Source organism: Carassius carassius, chromosome 22, assembly GCF_963082965.1.
Source record: "Carassius carassius chromosome 22, fCarCar2.1, whole genome shotgun sequence".
Taxonomy (NCBI): Eukaryota; Metazoa; Chordata; class Actinopteri; order Cypriniformes; family Cyprinidae; genus Carassius; species Carassius carassius.
Genome location: NC_081776.1, coordinates 11,613,942 through 11,634,174, shown reverse-complemented (window position 1 = coordinate 11,634,174; position 20,233 = coordinate 11,613,942). Strand labels below are relative to the sequence as shown.

Below are 20,233 nucleotides of genomic sequence, written 5' to 3'. Positions count from 1 at the left end.
AAATCTAAAAATTAAAATCACAAACTTTTCCCCCCCAGGAATTGATGCCAATATCAGAGATTACCAAGGAAGAAGTGCTCTAGACGTACTAAGAGAACACCCATCTCAGAAATCACACCAAATCGCTTCTCTCATTCAAGGTAAAGTATTTCCTAGACACGCACACATGTAAACTTTTTTTAAAGCAAATAAAGCCCTTAAAATGCAAACAAAGACACTCACACACACACGTGCACAAGCTAATGAGGGAGTGTGTTCTTGGTGGAAATCAGAAGGCGGATGCTTGCGGATTGATCAAATTTGTTTCAGGAAGTTTGTGTAAGATTGAGAACAATGCCGGTTTAGTGTTTGAGAGAAACCCATGTTTCCTCACATTCTCAAAAGAGAAAACAATGTAAAATACTTCTTGATGAGGTATAATTGAGGTGAAGGAATTATTACATGTTTATTACCTTGTTACACACATTATTACTACACTGGGCCATTTTCAGTATCGTAACATCTTGGATTATTTTAAAGTTTGTCTGTTGTCTTCCTTCATGTACTTATCCAACTAAACTCATTAATTCCAGCAGAGTTTATCATACAGCAAAACGTTGGGTGTTTGAATCCATTTCAGATTTCAAAAACACACCCTCATAAAAGAATATGATGTGGTTATCTGGTTTTGAAGTGAAATTAATTTAGCTCTCTTTCCATCCACTTCATGCCCAGTGTTATACATTTCTGAGGGTTGTAAAATGCAGACTTGGTAGTTGAGGACTCGCTGCTGCTCGAAAATGTCTCTTTTTGACACATGTGAAGTCTAAATCACCTTTCATCCTACAGGACAGTGGCAATGTTACTGTTCTCCTCCCTGCCTCTGTGTGGTCAATGAACCAGAATGTCAAACTCAAGCTCGCTGTGGTTTTATAATCTACAGTCTTTGACGGGACTCAGAAACTATTGTTGTTTACAAGTTTACTATGTGGCTTGTGCATACCTATAGTTGTTTAGAGCTGCAATTACAGATGCCACATTTTTGGTTTTCATCAACTTAAGCTGCTTTTCTTTAACCCTATAAGACCTGACAGATGAAATAATGGTCAGGAAAAAAATCTATATTTTTAAATTGAAAAACAACATGAAAGTTTGCATATGTGTTTTTTGCTGAGCATCATATTTGATACATCAGGCTTTTATGGCCCGTTAAGTATAATATAGGAGAACATGGAGCTTATACTTAAGGAAAGAATAAAACAACAACTCAGTTTAATTAAAAAATATGAGCAAAAATATGCAGTTTGGTGCAGTTGCAAAAAGTTAGACTTGCCAAAAATAATTCTGATAGCTTGTAATGTAAATAAATGAGATATTTTTACCGGTATAGCACACTTACATAAAATGTATGGAAATATTAGTGAACATCAGTTGTCACTCTATATCTCCCAATAAAATGTCTTAGTACGATGATACTAATAATGCAATGCAGTAATCTTTAATACTGTAAATACAGTAGGTTTATAGGGTTAATGTTGTATGTTTATGGTTTATGTTTATGCCTGTGTTCTGTAAATTAATTGATCTCTCTCTCTAGATTATATGATGTCGGATTGTGAAAAAGAGAATTTTCACGAAGATTTAGACCATCAGCGTCCAATACCAACACCACGCACATCAATACCCTCACCTGTGCCCTCCCCGTCTCTACGGCATAGAAGTATGTGTAGATATATTTGTATGAAAATACTTTCTAATGCAATGAAATTAAAACATCACAGAATAATTGCATTGAATATATATATGCTATTTTACCTCCTAAATGTATTTATTCATTTTCAAAAGTAAACAGGCTCATCCAAATGCTCTTTTTCATTCTCTCACATGTTTTTCGTGTATTTTAGTGTGCAGTACGACACCCAGTGGTCAAGTGATAGTAATACAGCGCATTGTCTGCTGCTTTGTCTTCCACTAGCAAAGGTTTTACTGTTTAATCCAGTGTTTGCACACATAAATCCCTTAATCGATTAGTCATCATCATGTTCTTAATAATAATAAAAAAACGTATTTTGCTAATCTCCTAACAGGAAAACAAATAGTGACATAAATGAGTGGAAGTTGTGATTAGTGTGTGTGCATTATAAAGAAAGTGCAGTCAGCAGCGCTCCTAGTGGTCATATTGTAGCAGTGCAGCGCAGTCTCATTTGGTCATTTTGTGGTCTGAATACGGCTGGATGCGTCTTTCATTCCAGCTGGGCAGCATTCTGGTAATGATCACAGGTGAATCTGATATAGTCTGTTAGTACACATCAGCAAACTGAACCCATGCCAGAAAACAAGCATTTGTCCCAGATTAAATATTGAAATACAGAATAAAAATAAATGAGACAGATTTTGTGATGAATGTTACATTAAAAAAACATTTATTTAAATAAATGTTTTCATACTGTGGCAGGCTAAGATGGCTAAGACTGCTATCCATTAAGAAGGGGAATTTTTCATTAATTTTTCAGCTCTTTTTATGTTTTAACAGAAACTCATTATTCTTTCTTCGTTCCTTTGTAGATGATGCAGTAACAGGGGAGTTGTCCAAGTTGCTGAATGAAATAAAGATCTGCCGTGATAAGGATTGCTCCTTCGAGGAGCTGTGTCAGACCATCTCTTCTCACTCTCAGTCCATGGAAAGCTTCAGCAGTGGGCGGCTGTCTGACGAAGAACGCAACGGCACTCTCACTCGAATAAACAAGGTGTGCTTTAGGAAGAAAATAAGAGTAGAGAAAATGGCTTTTTTGCTGATTTTTATGCAGTAAATGAAATATAGTTAAAATATGCAGTTAAAATATATTTTTAAAAAATTGTTTTTCAAGAAAATGAAATCAATGACATCAGACTATTAATAATAAGATGTCCTAATAAGCTTTGAATAATGATCTCTGTTGATGCAGCACCTCACTATGGCCAACAGAGGGCAGAACTAAACACTGTGTGCATTGTTGGGTATCCCTTCAATTTATATAATCTCATAAATACATATCTATAGTGCTAAAAAGGCCCCCGATTTAATCACTGATGTTATTAAACTCAAACAGAATCATATATTTGCTGTGGCTTCATCACATTGCTGGCTTAGGGAGTGAATTTAACCTTATGTAAGGGACAGAACGCATTAGGAAAGTGTGTCACGGAATGGTCATTTGCTGAAAGTGTGTCATGGTCTAGCTGTCACAGTGACCACTGGATCACGGTTTGCTCCACTGCGCTTCTCTGATCAATACAATTAAACGTGGAGTCAGGTCAATCAATCAAAGTCTGCAGAGCCCAGAGAAACAAGCAAAGACACAATGCACACAAACACCCTTCCGAGTTGATTCCAGTCACGTCAAAAACAACTAAATCTTCACTTAAGGGATTAGAGTTGTTTGCAAAGTCTATAAAAGGATTCTGGGAACAATTACCGCATTATCTAATTAACATTGACATTTTTCCCCCTGCATACTTGCAGCAAACAATCATTTTTTTAAACATACTGGTATCATAAAAAAAAATAGACGTCATGTTTATATATGATACTTGGATATGGTCAAATAAAGTTTTTGTGGCTTAACACTAGGAATGTGTTTCTATATTGAGTTCTGGAATCTTTTTCAGTAAAAGAGTCAGATTGAATGGGTCATTGAGAGTCAGACTATTATTCTCACATATTTAAACCATGAATCATGTTACAATTCCTCTGAAATGTCACAGACACACTCCCTTCCCCCCTAAACAACTTCTCCATTGGCATCCATTAAAAAAATTGGGCATCTGGTCTCCTTCCCTGTGTACAGCAGCATTATGGTTGCTATGCTGATCTTGGAGGCTTGTCTTAAAGCATCTTTGAAAAAGAACGTAAGCGTTAAGAACTCTTGAACTTATTTCTCTTAGAGTTGTCTGTCTCTTCCCCCTTATGCAGTTTCTGACTTATCCTAAGCTTGTGTCATGTTGGCATGAGCTGAGATCTGTATCTGTACATGTGTGTACTACTGTATGCATATCTCTCCACCCGGCTGTAGCGGCCCTCTCCCCCTTTGCCCCCGGCGATGGAAGAGGAGGAAAAGAGTTGTGGACCATCAGGCCTGTGGGAGGCGCTCACTCCCTGCAACGGCTGCAGAAACCTGGGCTTTTCTCAGGTACATACACACTCACACTTCCCATGAAATAAATAATGCAGCAATGGACCCTTAGTGGATCACGAATTTGTAAAAGATATTAAAATGTAAAAATATATATATATACAGAAACCAGTCAATTAACATAACATGTTTCTATAATAATATAATATTTCATATTAAAATAATAAAACATTTAATTTTTGGTAATGAATACTTTCACAATATAATTGCGTACTTTTTGATGCAAACTAAATTTCTGTATTTCTGTTTTATTTTAAAATATTTTGCAACAAAGTGTTGATTTGATGGCATCCTCTTTCTATTATTTCACTCTTCAAAGCTTTTTAAATATGTTGATTTTAATATTTGTATTCATTCCCACAGCAAGATTCAAAATAAAACTGGTACATATGTTGTATGAAGTGTCATGTTGCTATAGAAACTTTAGCCAATTAACCGCTTAAGACTTCCTGGGCATCTAAAAAAAAATTTTTTTATCTTTAATTCTAAATGTGGTTGAAAGATGGATAAGAAAATGTTACTAGTTGGATTGAGGGTTTAGAAGGCTTTCATAAAGCCAGAATGAGCAAGAGGGATTCCCGTCCCTCAGACAGGAAGTCTGATTATCCCACAGGAAGTGTAATCGTGTCACACGCTGATCCGCCCACCTGCGCCATGTGAGGAGACCTCCTCCCGCTACCATGGAAACAGGCATAGTGAAAGAAAGCACCAGCAGGCTGGGGGAGGGAAGACTCCAGCTCCAGCAAGAGTTGGGGTTGCTTTGGACTGCGAGTCATACTTCTGCACCCGCAAACCAATCCTGAACTCCGTCACTGGCTCTCCTCCGCAGGGAGAGAGATGCACACGGATTCTGAGGGGTTCTCATAGTTGCTAGGAGACACAGAATTCATAAAGTGCAAGGTGTGGGATATCCTCCCACTTTCCAATTGACAGATCTGAGTCTCCATCAAAACAGGTGCGTCACAGCACTGCGCAATAACATCCAGAGAAAACATCCAGAGATAGAGGGAGGGGAGAGAGAGACTGGCTATCGGCCTCTGCTTTCTCATTCAAGCTGTTCTCCGGCATTCCTCTGCCTCCCTTTTTTATTTTTCTATCCAGTCTTGTTTTCACCATTCGTCTTTTCCTTTTACGTCATGTGTTTGCATATGTAAAATTGAGGCCTGCGCATTTGTTTTTGTTTTCTTCAGTTTGCACAGCCCCCCCCCCCCCCCCCATGCTGCAGTCAGCAAACATGCTTTTAATATTTATGCAGAAAACGTCTTGTGATTCCAGATCAGAGTAAGCACTTCCATCAGCAGCATCTTCTTTGAAATGGTTTTCTCTGCAGATTAAATACCTGCTTACAAACAAACATTCTGCAGAGACACTTTTGGATTGTTTTAGCACCCTGGAAAAGAGCTGTTTTAGGTTGGGAGTGGGACTTCCATGTTATTGAATTGTAAATGACCAAAAAATGCTCTACAATATATACAGGTATAAGTGCTATGGCACGTATTGACTCTTTATGCATAGATATATGACTGTAAAAAAAGGCAATGGTGATCAAATTCTTGAATTCATTCGTTATGTAGTTAGTAACTTTTACTCTTAATTGTTTAGGTCTGATTGATATAAAAAATGGCTACTTAAATGCTAAAAAAGTTTTTCATGTGTATTGTCCATTTTCATTGAACAGAATGGCTTTATATGCATGTGTGTGAGTGTGTGTGGGTTTGTCTCACTGACTGCCCAGTGTGATTTAGGAGATGAGCCGTGTCGCCGCTTGCGGTGTTTAATAGATCACTCTGAAAACAGTGCTGGGACAAGAATTCTAAATGGCTGCTTATATTTTATGATCCGTTTAGAGCCAAATGCAGGGGATGAAGTGAGGATAGTTTATACTGCATATAAATAAACAGCCTTATTAATGGATGAGTTATAAAATAAATATAAGTTGTTGTTAGTGATTTCAGTAATTTATTTACCACCAAGCGACAAGCACAATAAAATGCTTTTGTTTGTGCTGTTGTGCTCTTGAAACCTATTTTGTGTGGCATTAAAATTGTGTGAACGACCACCATGGTTGTTTCCGCTGTTCTTGGTGAGCTTTGATGTCATTTCTGAATCTCCATGTTGGAAATCATTGTTGTTAAGCGTTTTTGTTGCATTGTGATAATATGAGGGAAAGCTGTGGCTATAGTTATTCCAAAGCAGCGGGCTCCCTCGAGTGATTGCATTAAATGCTTCCTCTGTCATATTTGTTTTAGTCTTCATCCTCCTCCTCCTCCTTTCCCACAGAGTGACATAATCTCTTTTGTATATCCGTTACTCAAAATCTCAGAATCCCAGCAGTGGCTTCATCTAACGAGAAGGTTTCTGCGCTTCCTCCTAGGTGCTGAGAGATAATTAGGGCAGCTAATGAATGCTAACTTCTCGCAGGCTGTCCTGTGTAAGAAAGTTCTCATGAGGACTCAAATCTCAAAATGCCTCTGGTCTCCCTTCTGGCCCTTTGTGAGTGTGTGTGATTAACCAGCTTAGTTTTTTCCTTCTGCTCTTGCTTTTTTTTTAGATTATCTGTCACTTTCTCATCACTCTCGTTTTTTATTCATTTTTTTAGTTTATTCTTTCAAAAAGTTCAAAATTAATGGCAGTTTTTTTTTTAGGAAAACAGAATGAAACTACTGATGACTCATCCTGCACTAAACAGATTTTCGTGCAATAAGAGGCTTTCTAAAATAAGAATGCTCCGCCTCTAGTCTAGAAAACATTGTGTATTTTAGTTATTTTGTTGATCATTTTATCCAAATTAATTAATAAGACACTAAATATAGGTTAAAAGCTAAATTGAATCCAATATATACTTTTGAAATCGAAAATTTAGCTTAAATGTTCGTTCCCTTTCAGTCGGTCACTCTCGACGCCACGTCGGTGACCGACGAATATGGGATATCGCTTCGATAGACCAATCTACTTCGAGTGTAAACTAAACGAGCCAATGCACATTGGCATGCAATTATTGCATCCAGCTGCCGCTGATCACTGCGTGAGTATAACCACTTATGACAGACGAGAACCACTTCCGGCAGTAGCGCGGATGGTTTGAGGGTCACAGTGGTGGCAAACCCCGCAGGGAACCAACCCTCTGGGGCCCACCACTCCTCTTGCACCTCCGATCCAGTGGAGCAACCCACGGAACGCACTGGGCCCTCTACAGCGAGCGTACCAGTGGCCTCCCCCCGACCGGATGTCGATCTCAGCATCGGAGGGAGAGCTGTCGGACGAAGATTCGGCTGCGCTGCCGCCCTCTGGGACGGTGGCAAGGCCTGAGTCGGACCCCGAAATGTCAGCTATGCTTTGCCGGGCCGCCGAGAGGGTAGGGCTCGAGTGGAATCCTCCACCACGTCCCGAGCCCTCGCGGCTGGATGATTGGTTTCTCGGGGTGGCGCGCGCTGGTTCTCAGCGCCCCACCCCAGTGCCTTTCTTTCCGGAAGTGCATGACGAGCTCACCAGGTCGTGGATGGCACCTTTTACTGCCAGAAACCGGCCGGTGGGCTCCTCCTCCCTCACCACCCTCGATGGCGGTGCAGCGAAGGGGTATTCGGGAATCCCGTCGGTGGAGCGGGCGGTAGCGATGCAATTGTGTCCTAAGTCCGCCTCCTCCTGGCGTGGAGACCCGGTGCTTCCTTCCCGGGCCTGTAGGCACTCGTCTGGTCTGACCGGCAGTGGCTATACGGCTTGCGGGGAAGCTGCTTCCGCCTTACACGCCATGGCGTTACTGCAGGTGCACCAGGCTAAGGCACTGAAGGACCTGCACGAGGGTGGTCATGACCCGGAAGTTCTAAAGGAGCTCCGAACCGCCACTGACCTCGCGCTCCGAGCGACGAAGGTCACCGCGAGTTCCCTGGGTCGTGCGATGTCCACATTAGTGGTCCAGGAGCGCCATCTCTGGCTGGGTCTGGCAGACATGAGGGACACCAACAAGGTCCGGCCTCTTTGGCGACGCAGTCGAGAACTTGGCCCAGCAAGTCTCGGCTGCCCGGAAGCAGACTGAGGCGATACGACACATCCTGCCCCGGCGGGCACCTGCTGCCTCCTCCCGTCCGCCGACCGCAGTGCCCCAGCCTGCTCGTCGCCAAGGGCAGCCCCCTGCATCCGCCCCCGCTCACGCGCCGCATCTGCAGCAGCCTCCAAGTGGTGCCGTGGAGCTGGGCGCAGGCAGGCTGCCCCTCCCGTCCCGGCCCCCGTCAAACTTGGTGGTGAGCAGAAGAGCAAGAGGCCCCGGGACGGGTGACCCGGAGAGAGGTAGCTGCTTTCTGGGGGATGGTGAAGGCACCTCTCCCTCCCCTGGAGGAGGGCCAGACGGAGAATCTGGAAATCTCGACAGGAGAGCAGTTTTCTTCCTCTCTGGGTCCCAGGAGGGCACGGAGAGTTGCGGACGGCCAAGCTCCGGACCTCACTCATCCTCCTCCTTCGCCAGATGGCAGCAGCGGGCGGTTCGAGAGCGTCAACAAAGGCCCTACTCACGCACCCTCTGCCAACCCGTGGAACCAGGTGAGCCCTGCACCCCACACTCGCACCACACTCCGGCCTGCTCACAATCCGCCCGAGTTGGGTCCCTGTGTTCCGCCTCGCTGCCCCACTGCGGGTACGGCTGTGGTTCCGCTGGTCCCGCTTGTACGGTTTTTAAGCGCCTGGTCAGCGCTACCCAGCCCGTCTCGCTGGCTTCTGCGAACCATCAGCCTCGGCTATGCGATTCAGATCGCCCGGCTCCCCCCCCAAGCTCTGCGGTGTCCGCTCCACTACAGTGAAAGCGTCCGATGCCCCTGTCCTGCGGGAAGGGATCGCAGTCCTACTGGCGAGGGACGCAATAGAGCCGGTCCCTCCAGCCGATATGAGGATGGGGTTTTACAGCCCGTTCTTCATTGTACCCAAGATAGGCGGTGGGTTACGACCGATCTTGGATCTGCGAGTTTTGAATCGGGCCCTCGATCGGCTACCATTCAAAATGTTGACACAGAAACGCATTTTCGGGTGCGTCCGTCCCCAAGATTGGTTTGCAGCGATCGACCTGAAGGACGTGTACTTTCATTTGACCGTCCTTCCGCGCCACAGACCTTTTCTGCGGTTTGCGTTCGAAGGACTGGCATATCAGTACAAGGTCCTGCCCTGCAGGCTGTCCCGGTCTCCCCGTGTCTTTACGAAAGTCACGGAGGCAGTTCTCGTTCCTCTCAGAGAGCAGGGTGTTCGCATTCTCGACTACTTAGACGATTGGCTGATACTAGCACAGTATTGAGATCAGTTGTGCGAGCACAGGGATGTGGTGCTCCGGCACCTGAGCCTGTTGGGCCTTCAGGTCAGCTCGGAAAAGAGCAAACTCCCGTGGAGGATCTCTTTTCTCGATATGGAGTTGGATTCGGTCGAACAGACAGCACGCCTCACAGAGGAACGTGCGCGGTCGCAGCGGTCCCACTGAAACTCTTTCAGAGGCTCCTGGGGCATATGGCGGCCGTGGCGGCACTTACACCGCTCAGCCTATTACATATGAGACCGCTCCAGCACTGGCTTTATGGCCGAGTCCTGAGGTGGGCGTGGAAGCGCGGCACTCACCGGGTCCAAGTTACACCGGCCTGTCGCCAAACCCTCTCTCCATGGTCAGATCTTGCATTTCTCTGGGCAGGGGTGCCCCTAAAGCAGATCTCCAGGCATGCTGTGGTTTACACGGATGCCTCCACCACCGACTGGGGGGCCACATACAACGGGCATGCAGTCTCAGGGGTTTGGACGGGCCCGCAGCTGCAGTGGCACGTCAATTGCCTAGAGTTGCTAGCAGTACACCTTGCCTTGAACCGTCTCAAAGGTCTCTTGTGAGGCAAGCATGTGCTGGTCCGAACGGACAACACTGCGACCATTGCGTACATCAACCGACAAGGTGGTCTGCACTTCCGTCGCATGTCGCAACTCGCTCGCCACCTCCTCCTTTGGAGTCAGAAGGTTCTGAGGTCACTTCGTGCCGTTCACATTCCAGGCCTGCTCAGTCGTACAGCCGACGAGCTGTCTCGAGCAATGCTCCCGGGAGGATGGCGACTCCATCCCCTGACGGTCCAGCTGATTTGGAGATGGTTCGGAGCCGCTCAGGTAGACCTGTTTGCTGTTTGCAAACGGGTAGTGGCACTGAGAGGCCCCGGTTAGTGTCGGCTTGCTTAAACCGCTCCAGAGTGTCCGTATTGTAGACCCTGTTGAGATCCTCCATCACCCTAAGCAGCTGGACGCAGCGGAACGTCCGGCGCCAGACCTTCATGATGAATCTGTGAGAACCATGGAAGGGTGGGTTCCATATTGAGACCTAAGCGGTACTCATATGTGTATAGTCCACGGTATAGCCTTAGAGCCCGTGTTTCCCCGGCAGACTTCTGCCTTCCCAAGAGGGTTCTAATCACCTCAAATTTCTCCGTATACTCCTAAACGGATGCTATATGTGTATTTGCCTCCGAGACCTCCTTCAGGAAGGATGGGGCTTCCGCAGCGTCCCGGCTCCAAGCGGACCGGTTCATACTACTTGTTCAGAGCCCCGGCCTACACCTAATAGGGGCGAAGGCGGCTCGCACAGGGCACTGGAAGGGGCAGCACCCATGGCGCTTTGATAGGGATCCCATATTCGTCGGTCACCGACGTGGCGTCGAGAGTGACCGACTGAAAGGGAACGTCTCGGTTACGTATGGTAACCCTCGTTCCCTGAAGGAGGGATCGGAGACGCCACGTCCCGTCGCCATGGTTGCTGTACCGCTGCTGAGCTGCCGGGTCCCGGCTCGGCTCCTCAGCGAAAAACTGGTATGCATTGCACCTGCTGCCCTCTTATACTCACGCAGTGATCAGCGGCAGCTGGATGCAATAATTGCATGCCAATGTGCATTGGCTCGTTTAGTTTACACTCGAAGTAGATTGGTCTATCGAAGCAATATCCCATATTCGTCGGTCACCGACGTGGCGTCTCCGTTCCCTCCTTAAGGGAACGAGGGTTACCATACGTAACCGAGACGTTTTCTTTTAAAAGTTCAAAATTAATGCAATTAATGTACCTAAATCTCATTGGCTGTTTTTAATCCATTCAATTATGTCTTGCCACAATTTCCTGTTTCAATAGGAAACATTTCATTACGTGAAAGAAAACATCTCAGTTACATATGTAACCCTTATTCCCTGAAGGAGGGAACGGAGATGTTACGTCAGAAAGGGACTGAGGGGATCTCGCCGAGAGCCCAATCACCTTCAAGTGGTTACAAAACGAGCCAGTCTCATATCTCGCATTCAAGTCTTCGCTGAGGAGCCAAGCCAGTGACCCGGCCGTTCAGCGGAACAGCGATGTGGCAAGGGGACGTAACATCTCCGTTCCCTCCTTCAGGGAACGAGGGTTACATACGTAACTGAGATGTTCCCTTTCAGTCGGTTACGTTCTATGTACGTTACGTCACAAAGAGACTGACGAATAGGGTCCCTTACAAAACACCACATGACTGTCTTCCAGTGACCCGTATGAGTGATAGCACCCTGTCGTGAGGCCAGCACGAATGAGGACCTATAGCTAACAGAGAATACACTGGGTAGCATATTCCAGCTGGACTTATGCTAGCAGGCTGCCTGCTCGTAGGAGGACTAACAAAGGCAGGTATCAACCAAGGTGGTGATACACATAAACTCTGAGGTGACCAGCCCACAGGGTGGAAGTTTCAATGACAGAGCTGGCAAGGGGCTTGCCAAGGGCATGCTGCGAAGAGACTTACTGTGGACATACACATGTGGGATTGCCCAGAAAGGGGAATCACAACACATGGAGGCACCTATTCCCACACAGGGCTGACCAAAGGGCATGTACGAAAGTGCTGGACATCAACAGTGCTGGAGGAACCCAGGGTTCTGAACTGAGGAACTCACCTAAGGGGAATAGCGCATGTATCCAGTCTGTGTAGTGGAATGGTGCAGCAAGCGCTTACTTACTTGAATGTGAGGAGCCGAGCTCGTGATGCCAATTCCGCAGACCAAGGTACCATTGGCTCGTTTTGTAACCACTCGAAGGTGATTGGGCTCTCGGGCGAGATCCCCATTTGTCTCTTTCTGTAGAACGTGACTGACTGAAAGGGAACTGTAATACTTAAGTGGTTTAATAGAGTCTGCTAGAAAGCCCAAAATATTTTTTTTTTTGTATCATTTATTGTCATAACTTTAGGACTCAAAACATTGTTTGAAACAACAAAAACAATATAACAAAAACAAAATAATGATTGGTCTTGCCGTTTTGACGGATCTTGTGACAAGTAGTGTTTTACAAAGAGACTGGCTAATGTAGGATGCTGCAATATAATAGTCAGCCACAAATATACTGGGGATTTCTTCAAGCGATGACTGATTTATTTTTTATTGTGAAATGCTGTTTTATATAAAAGCTGGTTAATATTCTCAGGCTTATCATCATTAAAAGGAGTGGCTGAAGGTTCATTTGACCTGCAGATTGAGCCAGTGTGCTGAGGGAAACTGTGAGAGAGTTCATTACATCAGAAGCAGGTGCTCAGTGTGTTAAGGTGTTTAATACGAGAATGGAACAACAGTAGTCAGAAGTCAGAAACTTCAATTTTTTACTAGCTCTGTTTTCTCTCTCTTTCTATCATCACTTGCACTGTTATATATCAGGTAGAGTGAGATTATTTTGGCTGGAAGTCTTTTAATGAGAAAATGGTCTCGAACAGGCTACTTTATCTTGCTGATGTTATTTATTCGTAGTTCCTTTGTTTCCCCCCTTATTTTTTGTTCGGTTTATAATAAAGCCTCGCTTTGAAGCATATTGCAACAAAATTGTGTAAACAGGAGACTTGTCTGTATCAGTGAACTTTTGTGATTTCCTTCCCCCCCAATGGTACCATCTCTGCTTGCAAAGCCCTCCTCTAAAGCACATGACCAAACTTATCTTCCCTCTCTCACTTTATATCAATCTCTCTATCTGTTCTGAGGAGGTCTCTGAGGGCCTTTTATGCTGTGGGGTCCTCCTCCAAAATATGCAGAGCTCAGATTAGAAAAGCACAGGAAATGACAAGTGGCCATTCAGATCAGATACTGTATCAACTGAGAAACAGCAGTGACAAAACGCTGGATAAATGTGAAGAAAACCAAAGCGAATAAATCAAAAAGAGCTGATTAAAGAAGAAAATGAGAAAGGGAGGAAGGAGTTGAGCCAGCTGTAAAGTCCGTCAGGCCCCAGTCACATGTGCAGCTGGAGATTGCAGACGTGATTGAGGGCCGTCCAGGCAGATTTCCTATTTGGATCCGAGTGCAGCAACTGCAGCCCTGCATCAGCACGCTAATTACTGTCCTGAACCGCTTCTGTTTGTTTTGTAGTCTTCCTTTTCAGAGAAAAAAAATTAAGTTCTTGTCTCTGCTGTCAGAGAGAGGCAGAGAAACGGAACAAGAGCTGTAGTGTCCTCGAACAGTCAGGCGCAACAGGGTGATTTTGTTTGTACGGCGAAGAGTTGAAATTTTTACAGTCACTGTGAAGAAATTAGGATCTGCAAGAGATAAACAGGTAGTGATCTATTTTATCATAAGTGTGGAATCTATGCTTTGTGTGTGTATGAATAAGTTGTCTGTAGAAGAGGTATAAATCTGACAAAACTTTTATTGACAAATAGTATTATTGTTTGAAATATGATTTTTTTTTCAAATATGTAAAAAAATGTAAATTGTAAAATTTTATAATATTTTATTAAGGTAACTATATTATTGCTATTATCAGCATTCTTGTTATTTATAATATTTTTATGAATTAATGTATTTATTTATTACTTGGTTGGTTGTTTATTAAATAATTGTTTAATAATTATTTATTTAATTTTTCAATTAATCCAATTCAATGCTAAAAGTTGTCTTCTGCATTAAGGGGTATGTTAGCAGCAATCATTTCATAGTCATATTATTTCACCAGCAGTATAACTGGAGAATTATCAACAAGTTTGCTGTCATTTTTTTTCTTGTTCTTGTCACGGGCTGGCAAAGAAAGAACAGTGTCTGGGTCCAAATGCAGGGAAGTTATACTTTAATAAAACTTAAACAAAAGGCAAAAACAGAACAGATAACAAGGACGAGCAGAATCAGAAGCAGCCAAAATGTAAAACACGATTAACATACAATACAGCCAGACAGAGTGGTGTGTGAGATGAGAATATATAGTCCATGACAATGAGCAACAGCTTGATTGAGAGACAGGTGTGCAGAGTGAAGGTAAATGAGTCCGGGAGCAAGGGAGAAACACAGGTGTAGCAACTCAAACAATGATGAGGTAACAAGATAGGCAGGGTAAGAAAAGAGACAGGACACAAGCACATAGCACCAAACAAACACAACACTCACAGAAGACAGTGACAGAAAGACAGAAGACTGTGACAGTTCTATTTGGCCAGTGTGTACTTTCCTGTCTAAGCGTGTGTATGCTAGCGTACAACACAGGAAACCACTGATTCAAAGCCCGCCCTTTTCCCCTCCTTCCTGCTCTCGAAGTATTTTCCTCGGCGTGTGCCCGACTCCTCTGTCGTGCCCCGCCACGCTACTTAAACTAACAAAGACTGATAAAGTCCAAAAGTAGGTTCTTATGAACATGGCTTTGATCTCTCTCTGTCTTTCTCTCTTTCTCAACTCTCTATTATTCTGTCTGTTGATTTCTCTGGGTTGCTCTCTGGAAGGGCCTCTGTTCTTTCAGACTGGAGCTCTATTGAGTGTGGCTCATATGAAGAGAGGGGGTAAAACGATCATTAGATCATATGGACGGGGGCAATGAAAGATGAGATAAAGATCTGAAGGAACATTCCTGAGTTATAAACTTCAGCATGTAACTTCCTTCTTGTGGGTGGAATTTTTTATTTTAGCCTGTAATCAACCACTCACAATACCCTCACATCATGGAAACGACCTTTGCAAGCACCACTCACAATTTCTTCAGAAAAAAAAATGTTGTAAGAAATAACCTCAGAGAACACCCTGGTAACCACTCATAAAAATCACCATTTCATAATGGATGTCTTCTGCATGGATCAATGGATCTATCTATCTATCTATCTAGATAGATAGATAGATAGATAGATCAATGGATCTATCTATCTATCTATCTTTTGTTTATCAGTCTGTCTAAAGACTCTGATTTGTGTTATGTTGTTTGTGTGCAGGACAAGCGATGTGCTGAAATTGCTCATTCTCCATCACTGGATGTGTTTTTACCAGAAGATGAGGACAACCCTTACGAGTCAGTGGCTACAGCTGTCACATGCAAACCCTGCTCTCTGGACATCCACCTCCACAACAGCGGTTAGTAACTTCAAATCATTTAAAACTTATAAAATCTGTAAAAACAAATGAAAGCTAAATTAAACTCAAATACAACAAAAAACAATATGTAGCGGATATAAAAAAAATCTGTAAATTCAGCACCATTCAGTAAATATAAAACGTCATTAGCAATACATTTGTATTCAATAATATGATATGATATTTATTTCCATGCCTAACAAAATATTCAGTAGGAAAAAATGGGAAGGACTTTATCGGGTATCGTTCATATGAGACCGATCGAAATCCGATATTGTGCGTGTACTATTCTGTGTTATTGTTGAGCTCCACGACAGCCACAAAACAATATAAAGAATCAAAAGGATTTTGTAAATATATTTTTAAGTGTTCTGAAGCTGTTCCATAGTTCCATGTGAGGTACAGATTAATACTGATACTCAGAATTTTCAGTATCGGATCGGATCAGTTCTGAAAAAATAGTATCATTGCATCCCTAGTCTAAATATGTATATATTATATTATATTATATTATATTATATTATATTATATTATATTATATTATATTATATTATATTATATTATATTATATTATATTATATTATCATGTGTAGCTCCAGCCAGCTCTAAAACGGCAGTTTCTATTAATCCTGAAGACAGGGTTTAAAGTCCTCTGCCACCATGCCGGATTTCCAGTGTGCAGCGTTTGGCTGCGGAAAAAAATAAAGCAGCTTTTACTCTCAACCAAACTAACATTGCTAGCCAATCAGAATGTTTTGCTCTGATTAACACGAGATGCGCATAATAGTATCCAATTGCAGAATCGCATCCCTGATGAATGGAGAAGCGCGACAAAAAGCTGTCCATCTAGCACATATTTACATAGAAAAGCTAATTATAAAGCAGTTGAGCTTTGTAAACAGCTCAGAGTAATCATGTCATCTCCATAAGAATGATATGATTGCCAGAACAAATTTACCGGGATTTTTTAAAAGGTCCTGTTCACACATGATCTATTAATGGTAACATACCGGTAATTTACCAGTGAAGACTGTATGTGTGAAAGGGGCTCTTCCTCTGCTGTGAATTTGAATTAAGATTCATCTGAAAAAAGTGTGCATTATCGTAAATCATTAATAAACATTTGCCAACACAGGAGCAGTGTTGGGGAGTAACTAGTTAGTTAAAATATCTGCATTGTTTTACTTTTTGTAATAAAAGGACAAATAATTTGTCACTGAAAATTTCTTAAAAATAGTATAACAATTCTGTCACGTTCTAGTGAACCAAGTAACTGTATTTTATCTTATCTCTCTGTATTGTCACACCCCTAGTGTTGATAAGCGGTGATATAGCTCATTATTTTCCAAGTGTATGGTGCAGCTTTCATTCTTCAGGTCAAACATATATTCATGAAAAAGAAAATTAATTTGAATAAAGAAAGCAATAACTTTGCCATAGTATCCTTTCAAATGTTAAATTCGCCACAGTCATTGCATACTTTGCACGTACTCCCCGCCCTTCCCCCGGAAAAAATTCAGGCTCAGGATTCTGATAATATTATTAAAAATTACATATTATAAATACTTCCCAAATAAGCTGTCCATGCAATAGTTTTTGACAAACACAGAGCATTGGGCCCATATAGCTCCTCCTCTTGTGGTAGTGTTTAAGTAGATGAGTGTATTGCTGGGATGCTATGGCGTCTGCCGCAGTTCGTTCCTCTGGCATCATTCCTGCGGTAAGGGTTAGGGTTGTCGTAGAAACAGCTTTAGCCTTACCCAGAGAGGTTGGTGAGTCACCTGCGAGTTGTCATGGAGACGCAGTGAGCCGTGTTGCCTGTAGGCCAGTGATTCACACCTGATGCAGCCGCAGCAGTGTTTATCTCTCAGACCACTCAATTTATGTAGTGGCTCTGTCCGGCAGGACTCCACTTTTTCTGTGTGTGTGTGTAAGCGAGAGTGTGTGTTTTATTAAACTATTTCCTGTGTTACTGTACTTTACCCCTCTGTTTGAGTGAACATTTGTGGATTTTGACCAGCTCTATTTTTGGCATCTCGGTATCTCCACAAGCATGAAATTACAGCTTGCAGAACTTTTTTCTCTGCCTGATTATAATCAAAACACTGCAGTTTCATGCTGCAGTAAAGCACAGGACCAATCAAAACACTCACACCGGTATGTCCGAGGATAAATAGAAATGCTTGCATATTACTGTGTAATGGGATAATCACTGTGTTGGGTTGAATAAATTCAAGGACAATTTTTTATTTCATGTTAACTTTAAATCAAGTTTTTGACCCTGCCTAAAGGCTATAATAAGAGAAACAGAAATATGTGCTCATAGTTCACCTCTCTAGGTCATATCCTGTACGAGTCTGTGCAAGAATGTTAACTATAACTGGTAAATAATGACTTGCAACCAGCAAAGCAGTTGTGAAATACTTGGTAAGAGCTGTTCTCAAGCTGAAAACTAAAGCAATATGGGTTTAAAATGAAAAGATCATCAAGCATGATCATGAAAGATAACTTTTAAGCGCAACAGGCAACAATTAAGGACACTAGTTAGCGGAGTATTCTGTGCTGTCGTCCTTTAGGTGTCATCTAAGCAGGGCAGTCGCTAGTGGGGTGAAAGGTGGTGACGATTATAGGGGCCCACGGCCAAGGGGGGGCCCCCGGCGATCTCAACCGTCTGGCTGAGGCCAACCTACAAAGACGATCAGGACAGTTAACAGAACGCTGCTGCGTGTCGTCACGAAAGTGTATCATTTTCACGTGTTATTAAGCTTTGCCAATTTAACCATTCAAAAGAGTTTAAACCATTCAAACACAAGACGCGGAAAAGCTGAACTGAGTAGCTGGTTACTCGCACGCTGTGCTCGGTGTGCACGCGGAGAGAGAGCTGTGTCTCACTGACAGCAACACTGAACCGAGCTCTCCTTTGCGAAGTTCTCCTTTAAGTTGCTCCTGCACCTGAGCGAACAAAAACAAATCACAGTTTAAACAAACAGAAAAGGATGTGCAAGAGCCCAATTCAGCACTGGTGGTGTTCTGGTGTTCAGGACTCATGCAGAGAGAGGCGTCTCAAAACACTTGAACACCAAATTTGTCTGTTTTTGCTCTTGTACCGTACTACCGACAAATATATATAAAATATGTGAAAATACCCATCTTGGATAGTATGTTCGAAAAAACCGTCAGTTATGTCTTAAGTGAAAGTAAACAGTTGAGAAAAAAATTGTATGTGTATAATATTGGATGCATTCATTGTCTCTTAAAGTGACCATGCCTAATTTAGCTTCTAGCTGCTGTAATGTTAATCCAATGAAAGAAAAATGAAAAAATTTAAATGAAATAAAGAAATATAGATTTTTTTTCTAGTACGTGCAGGACACTATCAATTAATATATGTAAGTGAGTTTAGCAAAATAAGAGGGGCAGCTGTGGCCTAATAGTTAGAGAGTTGGACTTGTAACCCGAAGGCTGCAGGTTCTCGGTGCTGGCAGGAGTTGTAGGTGGGAGGGAGTGAATGAACAGTGCTCTCTTCCACCCTCAATGCCCATGACTGAATTGCCCTTGAGCAAGGCACTGACCCCCAGTTGCTCACTGGGTGCTGGATATACCGGTCCACTGCTCTGGGTGTTCACAGTGTGTTCACTTCTCACTGCTGTGTGTGTGCACTTGGATGGGTTAAATGCAGAGCACCAATTCCAAGTATGGGTTACCATACTTGGCAAATGTCACGACATAAAGCGAACTGTGACATATTATACCCCAAAAAATTTCATACAGTTTACTACTAGTGAAATTGATAAAAATAATTAATAAAGATATATTTGGGACCAAAATTTATTCAGACAATTTGACCTGACCATGTTTTGCTTACGTGTTTTTTTTTTCCGGAATTGCTAATACAACCTTTTCACACCACAGCAATTAATCATTGCTCGGTAATTTTCCAACAAAGTATTGACAGTTGTCTGAAGTTTTGTTTGATTGTAATCCATTACATATCTTTATATAAAAGTTTTCTGATATTATCAAGATGAATTTGTTCTGACAGTTTAACTCTTGAGTTTTTGTCATATTTTATTAACATTTTCAAAACTTTAGCAAATAAACTGATAATGTGAGAAATGTTGAAGGTGTCTGAATAAATTTTGGTTTGACTGTATATTTAATTTTTACAGTGCTATTTTACATTTAAACACTTACAAACTTGAAAAAACTTAAACACTGTGTAAATAGCACAAACAAATAAACAGAACGAACATACAAATTAAACACTTTCAAACAGGGCCCACTGGTACAACCTGCCCCGGGGCCCCACTGACCCCAGCTACGGCCCTGCATCTAAGTAACCATTTCCAGCCAGTTTTTGCAATAGCATTGTGTTCTGTTTCACGATCAGACTGACTGTGTGGGATTTGCTGAGGATTTTTTAAGTTGACAGCTTGTCAAAAACAGGATTTAAAGAATGGAAAGAATCAAGACGTGGCTCAGCATAAGTCCTGTTACAGCTGCTTTCCTGTGTCTTTTCCTGTTTATCTCTTCTATGTCCATATCTTCTGTCAGTCCCCCCTTTTCTTCCTCTTCCTTTTTTAAAATTATTATTATCTTTTTTAACTTAAATGAACAAGTCTGTAAGTTTGAAAGAAGGCAAAGTCGACACAAGAATTATATAAAAAAAAATGCTTTGTGGGTGAAAAAAAATATATATATATATATAATATTTAATTCACCATAATTTTTTTATTTAATTTATTAGATTTTAATCAGAA

The 20,233-nt window shown here is 42.5% G+C and overlaps 1 protein-coding gene across 6 annotated transcripts in view; it reads left to right on the top strand.

The window, feature by feature from the left end:
• LOC132098956 (ankyrin repeat and sterile alpha motif domain-containing protein 1B-like) overlaps nucleotides 1-20,233 on the top strand; it is a 173,137-nt gene that overhangs the window by 56,394 nt on the left and 96,510 nt on the right. For all 6 annotated transcript variants that reach the window (XM_059505281.1, XM_059505276.1, XM_059505275.1 and 3 more), the window contains 5 exons: nucleotides 39-140; nucleotides 1,577-1,699; nucleotides 2,545-2,726; nucleotides 4,032-4,148; nucleotides 15,335-15,473. In XM_059505281.1, the coding sequence (XP_059361264.1) occupies nucleotides 39-140; nucleotides 1,577-1,699; nucleotides 2,545-2,726; nucleotides 4,032-4,148; nucleotides 15,335-15,473 (663 nt within the window). The remainder of the gene's footprint in view (nucleotides 1-38; nucleotides 141-1,576; nucleotides 1,700-2,544; nucleotides 2,727-4,031; nucleotides 4,149-15,334; nucleotides 15,474-20,233) is intronic.